The sequence below is a fragment of the Erithacus rubecula genome (assembly GCF_903797595.1).
Source record: "Erithacus rubecula genome assembly, contig: SUPER_Z_unloc_8, whole genome shotgun sequence".
NCBI lineage: Eukaryota > Metazoa > Chordata > Aves > Passeriformes > Muscicapidae > Erithacus > Erithacus rubecula.
In genome coordinates, this window is record NW_027635619.1 from 777848 (window position 1) to 801069 (window position 23222).

Sequence of the window (23222 nt, forward strand, 5' to 3'; positions counted from 1 at the left end):
ACTACGCTCTACAGGGCTTGAACTCTGTGCACTCGAAAAGACTGCTTGCTATCCTCACCAATGCAAGAGAGCAAGGGAACTACATCCTAGAGTGCTTTGTCAGCAATTCAGAACCTTGGTAAAGAAACCAAACCCCAAACCCAACAAGAAAACACGGATGGAGCACAGCAACTTGGACTCTGTTGGCTCAGTAAAATAGGGCTGAGTCCTGGCCTTTGAAAGCACACTTCCAACTAGGTATGGCAGAAAAAGATTAATGCAGTCCCACGCAGTCTCATCCAAGATGCTGCAGATCAGCCCAGCAACAGCAATTAACAGCTCCACCCTCTGCCAGCAACCAGAGGAGAGGTTGAAGCTCTGCCTTGCAGGAGGCGAGTGACCCTTCAGAGCAGAAGAGCAGAACCACTCACCTGTCTATATAGTTCACCAGGTTGTCGTTCTTATTGTCCCGCATGACCTGGATTTCCTTCACGCACAGCTCGTTGCTGCTGTCTTGCAAGAGACTAATTTTCTTTATGGCCACCTAAAATGACACAGAAAGCCATGAACCAAAGTAGTCTGGCACAGGACCAAAAAGGAAACACGGGGGGCTTGATCAAGACTCCAGCAGCCCACCGCACAACAACAAAGCAAACTCTTACGGACGTGACAGATAAAATGCCACGCTAGAAACATCCTAACCTTTATCCACCATAAGAAACACAACCCTACAGATCTTATGGAGAAAATGTCCTCATGATGATCGCATCGTTAAGGACACCTCCAAAAAAGGCAATCCCTGCACTTTGTCACTTTAGCAATTTTCATTTTGCTCCACTAAAACACTTTTCTGCACACCACTGACATTTAAAATTGCTGCCTGGCTGCAAGAAGAAATAACCCAAGCCTGGATCCTCTAGCGATACGTGCCAGCCTCTGAGCAGGGCTTAGGCCCTTGAGAGACTCCTTGCAGACCTCTCTCACTAAGCACACTTTCCAAGGGCAGCACTGCAGGTGGATGAGCAACTATCAGCACAATCCCCATGCATTTGCTAACAGCCAGAAATGAGAACTCGGGAAACCTGAGCAGCAGCCCCAAAGAACAGGGACATTCTCTAAGACACCACCTTGGCACTAAGACCCAGCTAGCATGTCCTCCTCTGCAAAACACCCCTTGGCCTCTTGGCATTCCTTGCAGCAGCTGACAAGGACAAACTCTGTCCCCACTCTGTTTGGCAGGCAGACTCTGCTCTGCACTTCCTTTGCCTCTGCAGCAAAGCCTCTGCAGAGGCTCAGCAAAGTGGCGAGCCAAAGCTCAGGCACAGCTCACAGCAGAGGGGAGGGCACTGGAGAGCTGCTGCAGCTGCAGCACTGCTTGACGCTTACCTCTTCTCCTGTGGCAGTCTCCACTGCCGTGCACACAGTGCCGAAACCTCTAGAAACAGAACAGCAGAGAAAGGAGAAGGCCTTTAGTCCCTGCAGGTGCCAGACACTGCACTCCAACAGGTAACAAAGTCCTGGGACAAACAGCAAATGCGCTACCACAGATTCCGTGCTGCAATTTTTCCCATTACTCTTTCAGCAGCTGTGCACGTGTGGCATTTTTCCAGACACACACTTTCCCGTTGGGCCTGCTGACACCTCTCCTTGCACTCTTATCTTTCATTCCTGCTTTTGGCTTCTAGACTAGCTGGTGGTCATCCTGACCACTGAATCTTGTTTTCAGCAGAATAACTGGAAAGAACTATTACTGAGAACTGTTACTGTTACTGTTACTGTTCTCTGAGAGCCTCTCAGCTGCTAACTTGACCTTGGAGGCAATGAAGTTTTTTCTCCTTTCATTTCCACATATTCTCTGTTCTTTTGGGACTCACAGAAATGATTTCTCCTAAGGAAAGAGGCAAACAGGGGCAATACGCTCGAGGGAATATGTCCTGTCTCCGAGGGTCTCTTCAGGCGTGAGACCTCCCCAGAGAGGGCATGGAGGTGGTAAAAAATCTGGTTCTCTCGGTGGCGCCGACAAGAAAGCAGCTTGAGACCACCTTGTGTTGTTTTGGGGCTGTTTATTTATCTTATCTTAAAAAAGTTTCTGCCAGCCCGGCACACGTCCGCTCAGCAGGTCGACCATAGCAGAAAGGTCTCCTGAGAGGGCTGAGCCAAGGTCTTTATACCCTAAACTACGTATACAATATTTACAAATTTTCCCCAATGCCATGCAACCTCTTTACAATATCCAGTTCTTTCCCCGTCCATTCTGTTGTTCCCAGGGTGCAACTTCAGCATGGATGACACGAAGAAGAAGGAGGAAGTCCATCACACCCAGGATCCTCCATCTTGGCCACATGGCCCTTAATATAAACAATCTAAAAACTACTTATACTACATTCTAGCATTCTAATTTATACTCTACTCATCATTATTTTCTGTGTCTCTTCTCTCAATGTGGGCAGATTTTCCCAAGGAGCCAAATCCAGCCCCTGCAGCTCCTGAGCAGCACTCAGGGGTCTCTGAGGGGTCTGCCAGGGGGTTTTTGCACCCCCAAAGGAACCAGGGAAAAACCCTGGACTCCCACATCTCCCCCCTCTGTTTGCACCAAAAAGACCTCGTTCATGGTTTTGTCCAGAGCCCTTTTCACAGCTTTGTTCAAGTTGCGCTGAGTGCATGGGATGATGCATGGCAAAGCAATGAGAATAGTAACAAGCTCCACTAATATATAAAAACCTACTTTCAAAATTTCTTTTTACAAAGGTAAAAGCTCAAAAAGGTCAAACAGACCATCCAGGCACAATAAATGTGCTAGAACTCGGAAGGATGGTTTGTTTGAGACTACAATATAATTGCTATATACATTCTAATTTGGAGTAACATCCATTGTTTGGTTCTTTTTCACCCCTAAAACATCACATACAATTCTAAAATCCATTGTTGAACCAACAATTTCTAATTCTTTTGGTTTGAAAACAGCCACAGGGAGAAATTTAACCCACACATGCCATCCATTCACAGGAGTTGTCACAACTCACATCACCCATGAAGGGATGCCCTCCGGAATGGACCATTCTTTCACTGTCAATCCCACCAGACATGTTGAAAATGACTTTTTTGCCTGGAATGCCTCAAACAAATTGTTTCCAACCCCACTGTCCATACTAAATTTTTCCAAAAACTCTCCCTTGGCTGCATCACTGGTAAATCCTCTTTTTCACCTAATACAGTTGACAAAAAATAAGATACAACAGCATATAAACAATCATTTTTCACTGTCAGTCCTTAAGTCTTTTAAATCTTGTTTGAAGAGAAGTTCACATCCTTTTTCCTTGATGTCTGCCAACACTCCCCTTGGAATCTTGGCGGCTTGTTGTACTGGATCATTGTGAGGAGGGTCTCCTGCTAATTCTGCCATGGTGAGGTTAGCATGAGCACCACCTTGGTATTTCTTTCGCAGCTCCTTCAAAGCTCTTCTCCATCTGCTCTCCCACATAAGTCCTTGTGTGTCAGTAAGTATCAATGACACAAGAGATTTCATGTCACATGAAGTCAAGTCATATTCATTGAGAATACCTTTTAAAAACTGTTTAAAATATGAAGATCGCAGTCCATAGTCTCTAATTGCCTTAATTGAATCTTTAACTGAATCATGATTTAATTTTTGCCATCTTGGGTTTTGTCCTTGTGGGTCATAATTCACTGGCATGACTATTTCACCAGACCCAATTGCAGGACATTCTCTGCTTTTTATGAAGTCCCTTCTAATATTTGCCCAGTCAATTAAAGCATCTTCAGTTGCTGTTGCAGGTCTGTGTGTTTCTGTAGGAATTTGTCTGTTCAAAGGAATTAGTTGTTGAGATCGAGGCCAAGCTGCTGCTTCATCCATCTCTTGATCCATTGATATTGCAGAAATCTGTGGTTCTTCCTGTATTGTTCTTTGTCTTGTCTGAGGAGTTGGAGAGCTTTGTAGAATTTCAGCCCTTTTCTGAAAATGGGGTTCTAGAACTGCCCACATATGTTGAAAAAATCCTTCAAAAATGTTTTTCAGAATCACAGCCATAGGGCTTTGGATGTCTCCAGTGTTAGCCGTGCTCACTGGAATTCCTTCTGATGCTGTGATGCGTAGGGTGTTCTCCAGATCTTCTTCAAGAGACTGTGGCATCTTGTTTCCTTTTTCGGTTTGTTTCTTATATTTGACTGGAAAATAATCTGGCATTATAGATCTTCTGCCACACGGTGGCGCTGCAGATCTGGCTTGGAGTATTCGGTTTGTTGTTGTCGTGTCCATGGCAACTGCTCGACTTCCGGTACTTAGGCCCGCCCCCCAGGGGAGCCGCCATATTCCCCTTGGCCACGCCCCCACCCGGCACGGACCGTCCCTGTCCCGTGTCCTGCAGTGTGCCTATCGTCCTGGTCCCTGTCCCTGCAACCTCCCTCCTGTCCCTGCGAGGTAGGTCTGCACAGGTATCTCTCTGTCTGTAAAGTCTGTGGCCCCATCCCTGTCACTTCCGGGTTCGGAGACGCCGGGAGCCCCAACCGTCGCGCATGCGTGTGTTCCCTACTCTTTGGCCTCACTGCGCATGCGTCACCGGCTGCTTTCCAGGCCGGGTGGCTCCTCTGCCCCCCTCTCCGGGCGTTCCCTGCTCCCCCCTGACACGGATGGCCCCGCCGCCGCCTGAACGTCGCTCCCCGCAGCCATCGCCGTTCTCGGCGTGGGCGGTGCCGCCCCCCCGAGTCCCGCCGCGCCGGTCCCGCTGGAATCTGTCCCGGCCGCTGTCTGAGAGGTCCCCTCCCCCGCCGCTTCTGCGGCCCCGGCGCCTAATCCCGCCGCTTGTGGGGGAGGTGCCGCCTGCGCTCCCGGTGAAGCGCTTTTGAGCAGGAGGGGCTTTTCGCGAACCACGAACCGCGCGGGGGTTTCTGCACTTATCTCTCCCCCCCCCCCTGCCGCTGCAGCGCGCGACTCTGTCCCCCCTGCCCCGGGTCCCGAGGTCTGTGGTGTTTCCCCTTGTGCAGACGGTGGCAGAATTGGTAAAATGTCAGCATTTTGAAGGTCCGATGGTGTTGCAGTAACTCTATTAATTCCCGCAACACCACGAATTGGGGTTATCGTCATCTCTGCCACTGCAGAGGTATGAGGTATGGTATGTCCGGTTTGTTTTCCCTCCTCGGCTCCTCCCACCGCCCTTGGGGTAGAATGCAACTGCCCCCCCACCAGTGTTGAGGATGCTTTTGAGGGACTAAGAAAGCAAAAATCTAAATCATCGAAATTTTTGGGAAAAACCTCCATCCTGAGTTTTCCCGGTCGGGGGGTGGGTGTAGGTAAATCCATAAACTGGGGTAAATCTGAGGAATCTGGGGTATCTGAAAATGAACTGCTCTGCTGCTGGCAGGCGGATTGTACAGGCATCAGCTGCTAGCTGGATGCCCCCACCTCCGGTCCTGGGAGACCCTCTATGGCCTTCAGAGGACCAGAAATTTTTACTGTTTCTGTAGTTAATGCTTCCAGCATTACTCTTGCTACTGTTAAAAGATCTTTAGCTTTAATATCTTTCAGTGTTGCAGCATGGTAAATGTCTCTATTTACCTGCTGCCAAAATGAAACTTTCAATATCTGACTTGTATCAATGCGAGGGTAGTGCACTCTTTCCCACACAAGTAAATCTTTGATTTCATCCTCCGTTAATGAAATTGGATGGGAGGAGGGTAAAAACTTTAACACAGACAATATTTGGACCTGTTCGTGACTGATGGACCCACCCATTGTGTGTGCCTATAGTGTATCTTGGATCTGAACCGACTCACCAAAAGGCAAAGGTGCCAGAACCGGATCGGAGTCCTCCTGGGCTTCTGTCCAGCAGACGCGCAGGGAGAGAAATTCCCGGAATCCTCCCTTCCGACACGAGCGTGGTAGCTGGCTTTTCAGGAATCGGATCAAGGTCTCTCTTCTGCCGCTTTTTTCAGGTGGATTTTCGGGGCTTCCAACCTCACGAGCTCAGGAATCCAGACGCGCAGCAAGGGACGCCAAGTGTCCCGTCTCCGAGGGTCTCTTCAGGTGTGAGACCTCCCCAGAGAGGGCATGGAGGTGGTAAAAAGTCTGGTTCTCTCGGAGGCGCCGACAAGAAAGCAGCTTGAGACTCAGAGGCGCCGACAAGAAAGCAGCTTGAGACGACCTTGTGTTGTTTTGGGGCTTTTTATTTATCTTATCTTATCTTAAAAAAGTTTCTGCCAGCCCGGCACACGTCCGCTCTGCAGGTCGACCATAGCAGAAAGGTCTCCTGAGAGGGCTGAGCCAAGGTCTTTATACCCTAAACTACGTATACAATATTTACAAATTTTCCCCAATGCCATGCAACCTCTTTACAATATCCAGTTCTTTCCCCGTCCAATCTGTGGTTCCCAGGATGCAACTTCAGCATGGATGACACGAAGAAGAAGGAGGAAGAAGCCCACCACACCCAGGATCCTCCATCTTGGCCACATGGCCCTTAATATAAACAATCTAAAAAACTACTTATACTACATTCTAGCATTCTAATTTACACTCTACTCATCATTATTTTCTGTGTCTCTTCTCTCAACGTGGGCAGATTTTCCCAAGGAGCCAAATCCAGCCCCTGCAGCTCCTGGGCAACAGTCGGGGGTCTCTGAGGGGTCTGCCAGGGGGGGTTTGCACCCTCAAAAGAGCCAGGGAAAAACCCTGGACTCCCACAGGACAGGACATCTGCCGCCTGCTGCTCTTTGCTGCAGAAAAGACATTGCCACCATCAGGTGTCTTTGCCATGCTTTGGAGCACAGCTGTCAATGCTGACCAGTACTGAGACACGGCAGTGTCTCAAAGCAGTGTCTAAACAGCTTTGGAGCTTGCCTGACATCACTCTAGGGAGAGGTGACACCAGCAAAGTACACAATCCCTCCCTTTGGAGAAGGACCTGTGGCTGCACTCACCCTTTGCCAATGGTCTCCAGGTCTGTGTATTTAGCCTCTGGATCTCCTTTGTTCACCAGCATCCCTGTAAAAATGCAAAGGAAAGATGCTCACTTCAAAACAGAGATGCCACCGTGCAGCAGATCTGAAAGGCAGCCCCACTCTCTGGCCCACTGGGCCCCTTCAACTCACTCAGTTGAGAAACAACAACACCATTACTGCGCCACCACCAGCGCCAGAACAGCAGCAGCAAGACCAGCAGCTCTGCAGCGAGCATGGCCTGCGAAAAACTACAAGTCTGAACTAACATCGAAGCACGTGGGGAAACAGCAGGGGATCAGACAGGGATCAGAAAAGCATAACCAAAAGAAGTGATTGCTGTCTAGAAAAACAAAACCTTTCTGTTCTTGGCAATGAACATTCTGTGGCATTCAACAAAAGCACCAATCCTTGCAAACAGCAGAGGCACCTTGGGTTCTGGAACCAATTTTTACCAACAGCTGCCCTTTCCAGAACCGGAAGATTAGTGCTAAGAGCGTCCAGCAGAGGCACGATGTCCAGCTTACAGCAGGACTTTGCCTGAACACGGCCTTTCTGGCTTTCCAGAGCAGCAGCTGATGTCAGAAGCTCCTGCAATGGGCCGTAGCAATGAGGCCCCAGCCCTGAGGCCCGGCCCAGCTCTGAAGATGGCCTTGGCCGTGGCCCACAGGAGCTGGGCCCCGCAGCAGCTCCCCGAGCCCCACGCATTCACCAGGTCACAGCCTCCTGCTCAGCCAGAAACAAGCTCCGCTTTGCCTTTTGCACCGAGGCAAGCTCAGGCAAAGGCAAAGCAGGCCAGGCTGCCCTCTGAGGCAGGAGCAACACCCCGCGGCTCCTGCAGCACCTCCAAGCACAACAACAGCTCCTGTGTGGAGGCCACAGCACCGACACTCAGCTGAGCAGCAGCACCAGGTGGGACAGCTCGTGCTGACACACGCACACACAAGGCCCTGCTCCAGCAGACAGGGATCACAAAGGACATACTCAGCATGGCCAGCCACTCGTCCTCTGTCCTCTCTGGCAGATGCTCTGTGCTGCCAGAGGAACTGCTTGTGCTCCAGGTACACGAGCTGCTCGTGCTTGAGCTCCCAGCTTGCGGACTGGAGGCCTCTTCAGAGCCTGCAGCTGCAGCTGCTGCAGGTGACACGAGAGACGCGCTGGAGCTCTGGGACAAGAAATGAATTTGGGTCAGAAAGGTGCCTGGCACAGATGGCCCTGCAATCCCATTTCTCATGCAAGCCCTTCTTAGGAAGATGCTGCCGGCCACATCCAGGGCTCTTCACCTCTCAGCTTTTGCTGCCCCCACCCCAACTCCAGGCTCAAAATCCAAAGGCTGCTTCCACATATGCACAGAATGACACCGTAGACTCTGCTAAGCAAAGCAGACACTTACTGATGCTGGCTGCTGAGGCCGTGGGCTGACAGCAGGGGCAGCTTCCTTGGCACCTTCCTCCTCTTCAGCCTCTTCCTCGGCTACAGAGGCAGCCAGAGCAGGTGCTGGTTCTGCCCTTGTGCTCTGTGGGCAGACAGCAGTGTGAGGGACGGGAAAGAACCTGTCCTTCAGAAGGGCACGTGTGTTCAGCTCCAGGTCCCACTGCATCTCAGCTCTCCCTTTATCTACCCACAGCTGCTCCATGGACAGGGCCAAGTCCCTCCAGGGGACAGTGTCTCCTGTGAACCGCATGTTTGTGCAGCTCCCCTCCCATCGGGCAGAGAGCCTGCACAGCCACTGGGCACAAAGGGCCTCACTTGTACCCCGGGAGCATCCAAAGACACCCCAATCCTACCTCCTGTCTCTTGCTGAGACAAATTCACAGCCCCTGTCAGAGCAGTGGGAAGTGGATGCCCAAATATCCAAGTTCCACACCCCTTTTCCAGGCCTCGCTGCCCAGGAGAAGCACTCTGCAAGTGCTGGCAAGATTCCAGCCCTCAGCATCTTCAGCCATGCATGGCAGGTGCTGTCTGATGAGACACTTGCAGCTCTGCTTTGCTGCAGCCACAGCTGCCACTTACTGATGCTGGGTGCTCAGGCCCCGCGCTGGCAGCAATTGCAGCCTGGTGGGCATCTTCCTCCCCTTTGGCCTCTTCTCCCTGAGCACACTCAGCCACAGGAGGCTCAGTGGTTGGTTTTGGGCTCTGCAGACAGACAGCAATGTCAGGGACAGGCAAGCTTCATTATATTCAGCTCTAGAGCCACATGTGCTAAGGAGAAACCATCTGCATTCTAAGTGGGTCATCCTCAAGTCAAATGAGCCACTCAGAGCAGACTGCACTCTCTTGGATAGGAGAAATTCCATCATGGCTCCTAGTACTGAGCAAGCCCACTTTCCTCTGCTGAAAAAGCTCTGAAGTGGAACTGGAGCAAACAGTCACAGATCCTGTGCATGCTGCTGCTGCTGCTGCTGCTGCAGTAAAGAGCCTGGAGTGTACTTCCATTCATCCAAGCAGGCTGGCACTGCACTGCAGCTCACGCCCAGCTCACGCCTTGCTCCACAACTGTCCAACGCTACCAAGGCCAAAGGCTCCTTTGCCACTCACCCAAGGAGCGGATTCTCTCCAGGCACGGGAGATGTGACCTGCAACACACAAGGCAAAAAGAAGTGGATGCTGTGAGAAAAATGCCAGTACTGGTCAGGCCCACCAAAAAGTCAACCCAAAGACTGAGCATTCTGCTTTTACTACTTCCCTCCAACAACAAACCTTGTGTCACACAGCCAGCAAGCAAGACAAGAGCACCAAGTACTGCCCTGTGTCTACCTTTTGTCTTCTTTGGCCACTCATCCCACAGAAACTTGAGACTGAGAAAGTCCAAGCAGCTCTGGAACAGTCACTGCTGCTGCCCCACCCCACCCAGCAGGAGCTACAGCTCCTCTCTTTCCTGGGCTTCGGTTTTCTGGAGAGATGGCAAGCATCAATTGCCATGAGCTCACTGAAAAGGTTTCCTCAGAAGAGCTTCACCCAAACCCCCTTAGCCATGGTGGCAGTTCCTTTGTGGCGCAGCACAGGAACAGCTCCAGGGTCAGGAGCATCCAAGAGCTCTTCTGAAATGTTGCTTTCAGAGGCCTTGTCCAAGTTATTCCCATGATTTCATCACACAGGGAAGGGCTCTTTTAGCGCACAGCAAGTGTCAAGTTGACAGACACATCCTGGCATGAGGGCATGCAGACAAGAAGATGCTTCTCCCCAGGCCTGGAGAGCAGCACACAGTTTTTACAAGCCGAGCTCTCCCAGCTTTCCTGTCTTGAAACCTATCTTGCTTGAGGCAGTAAAATGAGGAGATTCCAGACTCCACTGCCACAGGCCATGCCATGGCATTGGCCAGCAGTAGCAAATGCAACTTGCAAATGCAGCCCACGCCCTGCTGCCTAGAGACACCCCCTGCTCAGCTGAGGCTGATGACAGCAGCTTTACCCAACCAAAGGCCTCTTTGTGGCATTTTGGTTTCCACATGCCACACCCAGCAAAACCTCTACTTACGTGCCAGGTGGGTGAAGAAGTAGCCACAATAAGCCACGGAAAATAACGTGCAAGCTGCAGCAGCACACACTCTGTCCATGGCTGCAGTAGTGCTGCTCAAGCCTGCACCAGACAACACCTGTGGGCACAAACAAAACTGCTCAGAGTGCTGTCAGGGTGCAGCCTGCTGGCAGAGACCTCGTCGAGCAGCAGCTCCCGGCTGCAGTGAGCGCGCCAACGAGCCGCTGTGCACACTGAGGCCTCCCGAGCCTCGGCACAGCAACTTTGCCCTGACAGCGCCGGGATGCGGCCGCCGACATCACAATTGGAGCTTCACCTCACAATCAGGAGGCTGGCTTTGCCTAAGGGAGCAGCAATCAGCGCCAAGCTGCATTTTGTGTGAAAAAACCTTGGCAATAGTGGGAGTTAGACCAAAGTCCCTCTTCCAAATGGACTGTAGAGCTAGTGTCAGTCCTCAGAGAAGCAAAGGGTGCTTTTGCTGATCGAGTGGCTCCTAATTCCTCCAGCCAAGGAAATCAGGGCCCAAGGCAGAAGCCTTTGCACATTGGGCTGGCTCTGCTTGCCTCTGGCTTTGCGTTCTGTTGGTTGGGCTAGGAAAGGCAGGGAGGAAAGCGCCACTGGAGAGTGGAGCTTGCCCAGTGGGGTGTGGCTGAGCCCTTTTGGGTGCGGAGGAGACAGGTGCAGTGTGACGTTGCCTTCTGCTCCAGGTTCGACAGCTGATCAGCACCGGGGGCACCCCGAAGCTGCAGAAGCCCAGGCAGCAGTCTGCTTGGCTGCGAGACTTTCTGCGCTGCTGCCTGCAGACAGACGAGGACAGGCGCTGGTCTGCCCGGGAACTTCTGCAGGTAAAAGGCAGAGCGGCCGCAGGCTGCGCCAGCTGCCTGCTGCCAGGGGCTCCTCCAGGGCTCGAGTCCAAGGCGTCAGATGGGTCCCGCTCTGGAGAATCTCCAGTCTGGGGGCTTTTCAAAGGAAAAGCAAGGAGAATGCTGGCCTGGGATGGGCTTGGAAGGAGCCCTTCAAGGTCACCTAGACCAAATCTCCTTAAGCTGAAGCCACGTGGCTTCATGCCTTTGTGGGATTTTGAGCCATGGTGGCCTGTGGTAGCAGGGTCCTGGACGTGGAGACAGAGGTGCACAGCATGCCCCTCCTTTCTGTCTTCTTCTGGTAGCCAGAGAAAGGCTGTTTCAGCCTGTGAGGAAAGTAGATGTTCATGTCTTCTTTTTCTCTTTGTGCAGCACCCGTTTGTAACCTCAGCCAAGCCGACCTCCAGCCTGACGCCTCTGATCATGGCAGTGCAGCAGTTTGTGGCTGGCAGCAGATTCTAACCCTGCAAGAGGCCATTGTTGTTTGCTGTAGTTTGTAGTTTGTAGTTTGTAGTTTCTGGTTGGTAGTTTGTTTAGATTGCTAGTCAAAATAAATACTTTAAAACCTTCACTGTGTTGGAAGCTTCCCTTTGCTCTCACCCTGTGGACAAGCTCTAAATTTGCTTCTTAATGGTCAGGCATTTCTAAACCGTGGATGGGCACAGATTGTGTCACAGTTTGGAAGTGGGCAGAGGTCTTGTTCCTTCATTGCCTCCAGGCCACAAGCTCCTGTGAAGATACAGGCTTTTAGCTGTGAAGAGAGGAGCAGAGTAGAGCAAAACCCAGCAGAGCTGTGGTGTCACTGCTGGGAACGGCGCTGTGGCCGTGGTTGGGTTGGAGCTCCAGGGAAAGGCTGGGAGTGTCTGTGTTGCTCTGGAGAGAGGGGGAGGCAGCCAGGCTTCTCCACAGGCTCAGATGCAGGTGAATGTCCACTGGGGACGTGAGTTCTGCCAAGGCCAACAAGGCCAACATGAGGGAGTGAAAACCTCTACAGTTTTGCATCTGCGTGAGCCACGGCCCGTGTCCCGTGGCTGGGCACCCGCCACAGCTGAAGGAGCTGCCCAGAGAGAGCGGCCTGGGGCCATGCTGCGTGCCAGGAGGCTGGGAGGAGACACAGCCAGGGCAGGTGACCCAAAGTGGCCAAGGAGCTGCTCCAGAGCCTTGGACATCCTGCTCAGTATTTCAAGCTGGCACAAGAAGGAAGAAGGAGGGCACATTGGGAGTGATGGCATTTGTCTTCCCAAGTCACTGTGTGACTTGAGGGGGCCCTGCTGTCCTGGAGATGCAAAACACCTGCCTGCCCATGGGAAATGGTGAAGGAGTTTTTTGTGGTTTTTTGTCTGCGTGCATGGCTTCTGCATTACCTATAAAAACGAATTGTTCTGCACCTGTGAGCTTTGCAGCTTTTATCTGTGGGTGTCCAGGGTTTTTCCCTGGTTCCTTTGGGGGTGCAAAAACCCCCCTGGCAGACCCCTCAGAGACCAGCGAGTGCTGCCCAGGAGCTGCAGGGGCTGGATTTGGCTCTTTGGGAGAATCTGCTCACATTGAGGGAAGAGACACAGAAAATAATCATGAGTAGAGTATAAAATAGAATGTTAGAACGTAGATAAATAGGTTTTCTTGAATGTTTATGATAAGGGACATATGGCCAAGATGGACAATTTGGGGGGTGGACACCTTTTCCTCCTTCTTCTCCATGTCATTCATATTGGGTGACACGTTGGCACTCTTGGATTGGTTGGGGTCAGGGCTGGACCATTTAATAAAATTGTATTGTATTGGTAAAATTTTTTAAACATGTAATACGTAGTACTAACTATATAATATAAGCCCTGCCTTCACTAGGCAGATTCCACCATGGATGCCAGGCTGAGCAGACCACTGCTGGCCAGGCAAAAGGTCCCAGAGATAAGAAATAAAAAACAATCCTTGGGAAAAGAGAAAACCATCTCTAGCAGTCTCTCTTCGGCGGCTTCGGGGGAAAACCAGGGTTTGAATCACCCTTCGTGTCCCTCCGGGGTGATCTCGGGGAAAAGGGGAAACCCCAGACTGGGACATTTACCCTTTCATTTCTCTGCACATTCCAGCCTGCTGGCAGGGCATGGAGTGCGAATGGCTGTGTGTGGTGCTTGGTTGCGGGCTGGGGTTAAACCACAACATGAGAAATAGAGAGCAAGTGGTTTTAATGCAAGAGGAGGGAGAATGTAGCATCCAAATTTTGGGATGGTGGTGGTGATGGTTCTTCAGTTTTCCTAAGCCTGCCTTCCTGCAGCCTGTCCAGCACCTGATCTATTTGGTCTCTGCCTCAGACCTTCAGTTTTTCTGGCACCGGCCCACATGGGCCCACCGCTTTCCTCCTACCAGCTCTTTGTGAGCTGCCCCAGAGCGTGGTAGAATTTTCTCTTCTTGCTTGTTTCACATCCACAGCAGGCGGCTCCCTCTGATGCACAGATGTGCCCAGGGAAGCTCCCAGAGGTGCACCTCACTTGGGTGAAGCTCCTTGCAAATGCCAAAGCAGTGCAGCAGCAGCAGCAGCACCATGTGTTTGCAGTGGATGTGTTGCTTAGCTTTCCATGTTTTCTTAAAGCCCACCCTTTCTTAGGCCTGTGTCCCACCATGTTCTGCAGCAAACCCGTGAGCAAGAAGGTCCACGAAAGCGCTTCCTGAGGTTTTGTCCCCCAGCTGTCATTGAAGGGGGGATTTCCTCTGCTGCTGTGTTTTAGAGCCCTAGATGGAAGAGGCCTTGTGCTTTAGCACAGGAGAATGAGTGGCCAAAGGTCCAGTTCTCGTTTTTGCTTTCCTCACATCATGGTCCCTTCTCAGTGTTCAGCTTCTCAGTGTAGACTACAGGGGCTCGCTGTGTCTTTGGAGTCACTCTTGGATGCCTTGAGCAAGAGGTTACGCACTAGGAGGGCTTTTTGTGTTTCTTTGTAACAGAGGAGAACTTTGCAGGCATTTTTTGCAGAGGGTGTCTGCTTCTACACATGACCTCACCAGCCAGCCTCCTGATTGTGAGGCGAAGCTCCAATTGTGATGTCGGCGGCCGCATCCCGGCGCTGTCAGGGCAAAGTTGCTGTGCCGAGGCTCGGGAGGCCTCAGTGTGCACAGCGGCTCGTTGGCGCGCTCACTGCAGCCGGGAGCTGCTGCTCGACGAGGTCTCTGCCAGCAGGCTGCACCCTGACAGCACTCTGAGCAGTTTTGTTTGTGCCCACAGGTGTTGTCTGGTGCAGGCTTGAGCAGCACTGCTGCAGCCATGGACAGAGTGTGTGCTGCTGCAGCTTGCACGTTATTTTCCGTGGCTTATTGTGGCTACTTCTTCACCCACCTGGCACGTAAGTAGAGGTTTTGCTGGGTGTGGCATGTGGAAACCAAAATGCCACAAAGAGGCCTTTGGTTGGGTATTTCCGAGGACTTCTGCCATGCCTATCTTTCAGTTGAAAATTAGCTTCCTCATTGTCTTTTGGTTTTTTTCCAGATACTGCAATAAACTGAATTTTGATTATCTTTACCAGTTTTTTATTATTACAATATTATTAAATACAATACTTTATTAATACATTATTAAATACAAAATTTATTAATATTTTGATATTCTATTGCATTCTTTCTATTATTGTCTTTCTTACCCATTTTCCCAGTGTCAGAAGCCTTATTGATCTTTACATTGGCACGAGGTTGATTTCTACTTCATATACACTTAATTTCCAGTTCCATTTCCAGTTCCAGTTCTATTTCCAGTTCCATCGTTTCCATTTCCATTTCAATTTCCATTTCCATTTCAATTTCAATTTCCATTTCTATTTCCATTTCCATTTCCATTTCCATTTCCATTTCCATTTTATTAATTTCCATTTTTCCCTTCTTTCCTGCTCCTTCGGGAACTCTGAAAGAGCCTGTTATGAGACTACTTACTGTTCTTTGACCTAAACCTAGTCAGAAATCATGTGCCAGATTTTCTTGTCCACATTGTTGGTAACTTCTTCAGCAAACTGTATTTTTAATATCATTGAGTCATAAATGTATATATACACACACATCATCATAATCAATACAACACTCTCACCTCCTCACTAATTACTCTTTAGAATTGATTCTATGTATTTTCTCCAATGGATAATAATACAGCTCCCATCTACTCTAACAAATGAATTATAAAAATAAAAAATATTAGTTGTAGTACTGGACATCAACCAGTCCTTTAGCACTGGAAATTTCTCATTCAGATCATTCTAGTATTTATCCCTAGACCTCGAGTTCAGTTGAAATTAATAGAAAGTTAGCAAAATAGGTGTCCTAAGTGCTTAAAGATGAATGAAGTTAAATTAGGAGTTTCCTGTGGGCTACTTTGCCCAGACTTATGACTTTCAGTAAGGATAGGTCTTTAAAGATATTTTGAAATATTTCAATAATTTTTATTGCAGATTTTACCAACTTGTTGAAATACATCACCTTTCTACTAACGCAGCACAAAATATTTTCTCCAGGAAATATAATTCAACCAGTTCTTGGCCACTAGTAAATTCTAATTAACATTGAACATTTTAAGCTACATGGAACACATGCTTTATGATAGTAGCAAATTTGTTATTTTCAGAATCTTGAAAATTCTTCTCTGTACTGGAAAAACTGATTTTTAATACTGACACAATTTACTACAGCTAGATTGTCTTTGAACTCAAGCTGGTTTTCTTCAAAGGAGGAATAAATTGTATTTCAATTCTAGTCTGGATGTCCAGCATATGGAATTTGATTCATAAATGCCTTTCTCCAGCATCTTTTAAATTGCTAATTAAATTTCCTCTCTTCTGAGCAAAGGATTTCTGTAACTTTTAAATATCTCTGTCAAAGCTCACAGTCAGGATGGTCTTTCTGCACTAAGAGCTATGTGTTAGCAGACTTTAATCAGAGCAGCTGTTCCCAGCTGATGCCCACCTCCAAGAAGGAGCCATCATGGCAGCTGGTTACTCTACTTCAGTGACCAGCCTGCTTTGTGCTTCACAACATTTTTCCAGTCCAACAGAAATGCCTGCCAAAAAATCCTTCATTGCTGCAATATTTCACAGAGCACAGTGGGTTGGTCTCAAAGATCAAATCTGAAGCACTTTTTGGAGTATGACATTCTTTATTACTCTTCAGTATAAGGAAAATTTGAAGATATCATGGAGTCATAGAATCATTTAGATTCAAAAAGACTGTTATGAACACTGAGTACAACTGATAAGCTATCACTGCCAATTCCATATCTGCAGTTAATTATTGCACATTTGGAATGAACAATTCATATTTCTTGTAGGTGAATCCATGATCAAATTCTTGTTGAGCATCTGAGGTAATGAAAATGCTGAGCGATATGGCACTTTGGATACTATCCAGCAATGTTATACATAAGAAAAATAATATAAAACATATATCCAAAAAATGCATTTGATTTGATTATTTTTAAATTAGCTAGAAGATAAATATGAAAATATACACTGTGAATTATTGCCTGGAAGTCTGGCACATACAACAAAATAATGGAGTTTACGGTTCCACATCAACTTAAGTGTCTACAACTGAAACAGCAACATTTCAAACCCCTAGTTCACATGTAAATGAGTGCTGTAAGAGGGCAGGTTGGTGCAGTTCCCACTGACTGGGAAGGGGAAAATTTAAACCCAATTTTAAAATTGGTAAAATGGAGGGCCTGGGAAACTTTCATGACAGGGTTACTGTTGGTAGATGAGGGAGTTGTGCAAAGCATTTGGTACAGTTCCACACAACATTCTCGTCTGTAATCTGGAGAGACATGGATTTGATGGGTGGACCACTCAGGGGATAGGGAATTTTCTAGATGGTCACACTCAAAGAGCTGCAGTCAATAACTCCATGTCCAAGTAGAGACAAATGTTAGGGGCATCCCACAGAGACCAGTATTGTTACCAGAGCTGCTCTACATCTCTGTCAATGACATGGACAGTGGGATGGAGGGCACTCTCAGCAGGCTGGGTGATAACACTGAATGTGATACAGTCAACACACTGGAGAGAAAGGATGACATCCACAACAACCTCAGAAAGTTTAAGAAATTGGCCTGTACAAAACCTAGAATTTCAACAAGGCCAAGTGCATGGTCTTTCACCTGGTCCTGAGCAACCCCAGACACAAATACAGGCTGATCAGAGAAAAGATTGAGAGTAGCCCAAGGAGAAATTCTGGGGACTGCACCAGTCCAGCAATGCATCCTCACAGACCAGCAAACCAAATGTGTCCTGGACTGCATCCAAAGGCAGTGTGGACAGCAGGGAAGGAATGTTGCCCCTGCCTGCTCTCATGAGACCACATCTGGACTGCTGCATCCAGCTCTGGGGTCATCAGCACAAGAAAAATGTGTTGTGTTAAAATGAGTCCAGAGGAAAGCCATGAAGAAGGCCAAAGCACCTCCATGAAGAGCACTATGAAGACAGGCTGAGAGCTGGGGTTGTTCAACCTGTAGAGGAAAAGGCTTTGTGGAAATTCTTATTGTGGCCTTTCAGTTGGTCAAGAGGGCAGAAGAAAGCTAGAGAGGAACTTTTTGTAAAGGTCTGTAGTGATAGGACCAGGATAACGGCTTGAAGTAGAAAGAGAATAGGTTTAAATGAGATGTTAGGAAGAAATTCTTCAGTGTGAGAGTAGTGAGTCACTGGAACATGCTAGAGAAGTTGTACACACCCTGTTCATGGAAGTGTTCAAGTCCTGGCTGGAATGAGCTTATAGCAACCAGGTCTAGTGGAAGGTGTCCCTGCTGATGGCAGGAGGGCTGGAACAATATGATTTTTAAGGTTTTTTCCAGCTCCGAGTTTTCTGTGATTCACTGTTTCTGAATTTCTGTTTTCTATGGCTTTCTGCCAGTCAGTTAATTGTGGATTAATACATGAATCCCTATTCAGAGGCACACGCTAGAATTTGCCAGTGAGATATTGAAGTCACAGAACATGCTCTCAGTGCTTTGCTTTTCTGGGAGCTCTTCAGAAGTGATTTCTCCCAAGTGAAGGGTGAGCTGGAAGGGAGCAGTCGTGACTGAGGGGGGATGATCATCCAGCACTTAGTCCTGGCAATTTACACAGGGAGGTTCTCAGAAATCTTCTCAGAAATTAGCATGCTCTTCATTTGCTAAAATTCTTTAGAAAATGCAAAGTGTGGTCAACCCACCATCCAAATGTTGGGTTATATCCCATCCCAGCAGAGGTTTCCCATTATTTCCATTTGTGTCTGCTTTGATATCTATGTCTCCATCAGTATGTTTTCTGAAATTTCTGGCAATATACATTTGTATAATATTCTCTTTAAATCCATTTCAACTTTAAAGAGCAACTCCTGATGGAGACAGCAAAATAGAACATTTAATTCAGTTTGAACTGTTTTTTATAATCTGTTGAAATTTGACTCAGGGGCAGGTATTGTAACCAAACTTAATCTGCACAAGGTTTTCTCTTAGCGGACTTCTGCATTTTTAAGATTATTATATAATTCTGCAGCATAAAAAAGGCCTACAAACCCCTCTGTTTCTTATTGCTACCTATATAGATATGGGAAAAAGAAAAATGTTTATTGTGGGATAGCAGCAATGAAGTGTTTTACAGATCCTGAAATCATTGATTGGAAAAATGTAATATACGTGAGCAACATTGAAATTATGAAAGAAATTAATATTTTAGATTCAGGGTGAACAATTTTATTCTCTTTCTAGATCTCTGAGGCAAAGATCAAGAATTTTTCTATGTTCAAGTTATGTACACACTTTGAAAAATAAAACAAGCAAACCGCTCTTTTAACTTTGTGGGATTATAGCCATTTTGACTTTCCAAACCTCCTCATGAATTTTCTTATTTCAAAAATATGTAATACATTTTTATAGTCCTATATGGTTACTTCTTCCTCTGTAGATCCGCTAAAGACATTTGAAAGTAATAAGAAGAGCTGAGTTCACTAGAAAAGAGGAAACATTGAAACCAGTTCTATGAAATTGTATAAAATATATAAAGTAAGCAGTAGGGAAAAAAAGTTATTGTAGTGCTTTCAGTTACCATAATCATAATTTGTAAATAGAAGCATGAACAGGTTAAAAATTAATATTAAATGGTATGCTATTTTAAATCAGTGTTTTTATTTCAAATTCTGGTCTTCAAGAAAAAAAAACAAACTCTTTTGCTATGCAACACAATTGCATTTACCTGGTGAATGTATAAATTTGCTGACTCTGCTTCTCAGATATTTCTGGATAGGAAGACTTTTTGTAGTCTCTGGATGAAGATTCTTCTTTTCTTTACTTACCTGGGCAAAATGGTAGACACCTGAAAGTGTTTGAGTGAGTAATCCATATCCATGATAAAGTGATGTCACTGTGCAATGACAATCACAAGATTGACTAAATTCCTTAAAAGATTCATTTATGAGGGTGTAGATCTTGTATTATTAATTGCAGTAGCTGTGCTTAAGTTCTTTTTATAGATACACTACTGCTGCCAAGTAACATTATTAATGCTTCCTAGCATAGTAGTAACTCATTCAGTTTACATATAAAACAGTATTTTTAGGGAGACATAATTACCATCAGAATAGCTCATAAGTTGTAGGAATTTTGTTCTTCAAGCTTGCCTTTGAAATCAAACATTAAGTTCCTAAACAAGAACAGTTTTTAACCTTTTTGCATCTAGTGGTATCTTTCAACAAAATAGCTACCATCCAGCAAAGAGAAGTGGAAATAGAACTTTATAAATTCAGATGTGTGAGAAATTGAGAGGGAAAACAATGCAGGTGTTTCAAAAAGCTATTAAATAAGTTGCATCTGTAATAACACATAAAATATCAAGTAAGCAAGCCGATCTATTTGTATGAAAATGTGAAACAGTAGTATTACAATGAAATAAAACTGCTTAACTAAAATACACTATATTAAGACTTGAAAGGATTGTACTTAATTTAATGTAAATTGTGTCCCCAAATCCATAGACCAGCTTGGTGCTACAGTTGGATCTTACATTTAAAAGGTCTAACATTGAAAAAAAAAGCATTTTAAATCTTCAGATCATGAAGAAATAATTTTCTGTTAGTTTTGTTTACAATTTGATTTTCTCATTTGATTAATTCTCTTTGGGAATAGTTTGGAGTCGCTCTTTGGACAGGCCAGTGGAGAAAAGCACTCAGTAGATCTTGTAAGGAGTGATTTCCACGTGGGAAGCTGTGCTGGTGCTATATTAGGTATACAAAAGCCTGAGAGTACAGGAGAGGAGTGATTCAAATGAGAATAGTCTATCATCATAAAGGGAACACCAGGAATTTTCAGCTGCTTTGAGATATATGACTCATGAATTATGGAAGATATACATAGTTTAGCTTAGTGTTAGTGCTAATTCCAATCCCATCAGTCATCCATACAATAAATCCCATTGACACTGGAGGAAAGATGGAGTGGGAAGGGATTCCATTGCATGGAATGTTCCTGGCATTCTCATTCCCTTTTATTATATATGCATTTTTTGCTGCATCCTGTTATTCTTCCCTTTTTTGCAGCTTACCTACAACAAATGTACTTTTGCAACTCCTTTTCTGCAGTAGAGCTGAAAAACAGCGGAATTTTCACCTGTGGAGTGTCTGAGCCTGCTTTTCCACTAGATAATTAACTGAGCTCTGTGAAAGCCACTTCAGTGATTGCCATCTCAGGAAATGAAAGCAGGAGGGTTTCTCATGTATCCAGCTGAACTGGTGTAGAGAAGTATGGAAATCATCCCAACACCTGTGTGGTGCAACATCCCTGTGTGTACTCACTCCATGAGGGAGGCAGTGAGTACTCTCCCATCGTGAGAGCACACAACTGCTGCATGCAGAGGAGCTTCTCAGAAACCTTTTTCAGGTTTTAGTTCCTACTAAAAGGGCATTGAACTGCTCCTGATTTGGGGGGGGGGGGGGGAGAAGGGTGTTTGGGGTTTTTTTTGTTTGTTATAAATATTTTAGCAGTAACTAGAACATGGAAGAACCTGAAACCGTCCTTTGAAATGCTTCAGGTATGACAGCTGTGCACTGGGGAAAGGAGGGAGAGAGGGAAGGAGGGAAGGGGGGAAGGGAGCGAGGGAGGAAGGGAGCGAGGGAGGAAGGGAGGAAGGGAGGAAGGGAGGGAGGGAGGGAGGGAGGGAGGAAGGGAGGGAGGGAGGAAGGGAGGAAGGGAGGAAGGGAGGAAGGGAGGAAGGGAGGAAGGGAGGAAGGGAGGAAGGGAGGAAGGGAGGAAGGGAGGAAGGGAGGAAGGGAGGAAGGAGGAAGGGAGAAGGAAGGAAGGAGGAAGGAAGGAAGGAAGGAAGGAAGGAAGGAAGGAAGGAAGGAAGGAAGGAAGGAAGGAAGGAAGGAAGGAAGGAAGGAAGGAAGGAAGGAAGGAAGGAAGGAAGGAAGGAAGGAAGGAAGGAAGGAAGGAGGAAGGAAGGAAGGAAGGAAGGAAGGAAGGAAGGAAGGAAGGAAGGAAGGAAGGAAGGAAGGAAGGAAGGAAGGAAGGAAGGAAGGAAGGAAGGAAGGAAGGAAGGAAGGAAGGAAGGAAGGAAGGAAGGAAGGAAGGAAGGAAGGAAGGAAGGAGGAAGGAAGGAGGAAGGAAGGAAGGAAGGAAGGAAGGAAGGAAGGAAGGAAAGGACGGAGGAAGGAAGGAAGGAAGAAGGAAGGAAGGAAGGAAGGAAGGAAGGAAGGAAGGAAGGAGGAAGGAAGGAAGGAAGGAAGGAAGGAAGGAAGGAAGGAAGGAAGGAAGGAAGGAAGGAAGGAAGGAAGGAAATCACAGAAAATCACAATATTTGACATATTTTCTTGTTAGGAAAACCTGCAAAGCTCTTAAAATATTGTTTTATTCCTATGGGCTCTAGGAAAAGATGTTAAATCTATCAGGTTAGACAAGAATACTAGAACTTTTCTTGAGTTAGCCCAATGCTCTGCCAAGACCTAGACCCTGTCTGACAGAATGCAGGAGTCAATGGTGCCTGTCTAGCTCAGATTGTTATAGGAGAACAAGCAAGATGCATTCCCATTGCATGGTCCCTGGTTAAACACATATATGTTTAAGAGACTTCTTCTTAAGAAACTAACATAGCTAGTTTGAATGCTAATGATATGTCACCATGTAATGGCTTGGCAGTTTTCTATATATTCACAGATTTGCTATATATTCCTCTAGAAAACATATCCTCTTGCTGATGGAAAAGAGATAGGGTGTGTCCAAAGGAGAGCCACATAAACTATGAGAAGTTGGAATACTTCTATGAGAGAGCTGGGATTGCTCAGTCTGGAGAAGAGAGCACTCTGGAAAGACCTTACTGTGGCCATTCAACACTTAAAGGAGTCTTGCAAGAAAGATGGGGACATTTTTCAAACAGAGTCTGTTGTGCAATGTTTTTAAACTAAAAGAGAGTAGATTAAACTAGGTATCAGGAATAAATTTTTCAGTGAGGGCGGTGAGACATTGGGATGGGCTGCCCAGAGGGGATGGCCTGTCCCTGTAAACATTCATGGTCGGGCTGGACAGGGCTCAGAGCTCACTGCAGCAAGGGTTGGACTAAATGACTGTTAAAGGTCTCTTCCAACACAAACTATTTTACAATTCTATGATTTTGAACCCACTCACCCATTTCACTATATTAAAATCTTTTACCAACATTAAATACGTACAGCTCATGTGATTACACCATTGTTGTTGTGATGTACCAGTAGCTGACAGATGAAGTAGTTGTTCTGCTATTTTATTTATCCTGTTAAAATTCTACATTTGCAGCAGAGAATCCTGTGCTGTGGTTGGTGTAATCTGATTCCATACATTTTTGGGTTTTGCCTAGTGTGTTAGCAAATAAATGTTAAACATATTTCTTCATTGTAGAGGTCACTGTTGGTAAAATGATACCACAGAAAATAAGCAGAGTCAACTTCTTCACTATATATAGTATTAACTAATATGTTAACACAATATTA

At 46.8% G+C, this 23222-nt stretch overlaps 1 protein-coding gene and 1 long non-coding RNA gene across 3 annotated transcripts in view; one reads left to right on the forward strand and one right to left on the reverse strand.

The window, feature by feature from the left end:
- LOC306815099 (serine/threonine-protein kinase PAK 3-like) overlaps positions 1–10648 on the reverse strand; it is a 30381-nt gene extending 19733 nt beyond the window's left edge. Inside the window, exons 1-8 of one of the 2 annotated variants that reach the window (XM_079331727.1) lie at positions 10408–10648; positions 9469–9506; positions 8944–9066; positions 8324–8446; positions 7915–8095; positions 6913–6976; positions 1366–1414; positions 411–523 (exon numbers count right to left, since the gene is read on the reverse strand). In XM_079331727.1, coding sequence (XP_079187853.1) covers positions 411–523; positions 1366–1414; positions 6913–6976; positions 7915–8095; positions 8324–8446; positions 8944–9066; positions 9469–9506; positions 10408–10486 — 770 coding nt within the window. In that variant the 5' untranslated portion in view covers positions 10487–10648. The remainder of the gene's footprint in view (positions 1–410; positions 524–1365; positions 1415–6912; positions 6977–7914; positions 8096–8323; positions 8447–8943; positions 9067–9468; positions 9507–10407) is intronic. The other variant, XM_079331728.1, reaches the window with a different exon arrangement.
- A 363-nt stretch (positions 10649–11011) lies between these two features.
- LOC306815091 lies at positions 11012–11841 on the forward strand. Its single transcript, XR_013777316.1, has 2 exons — positions 11012–11252; positions 11643–11841. It is a non-coding gene; the product is annotated as an uncharacterized lncRNA (long non-coding RNA).
- The last annotated feature ends 11381 nt before the right edge of the window (positions 11842–23222 follow it).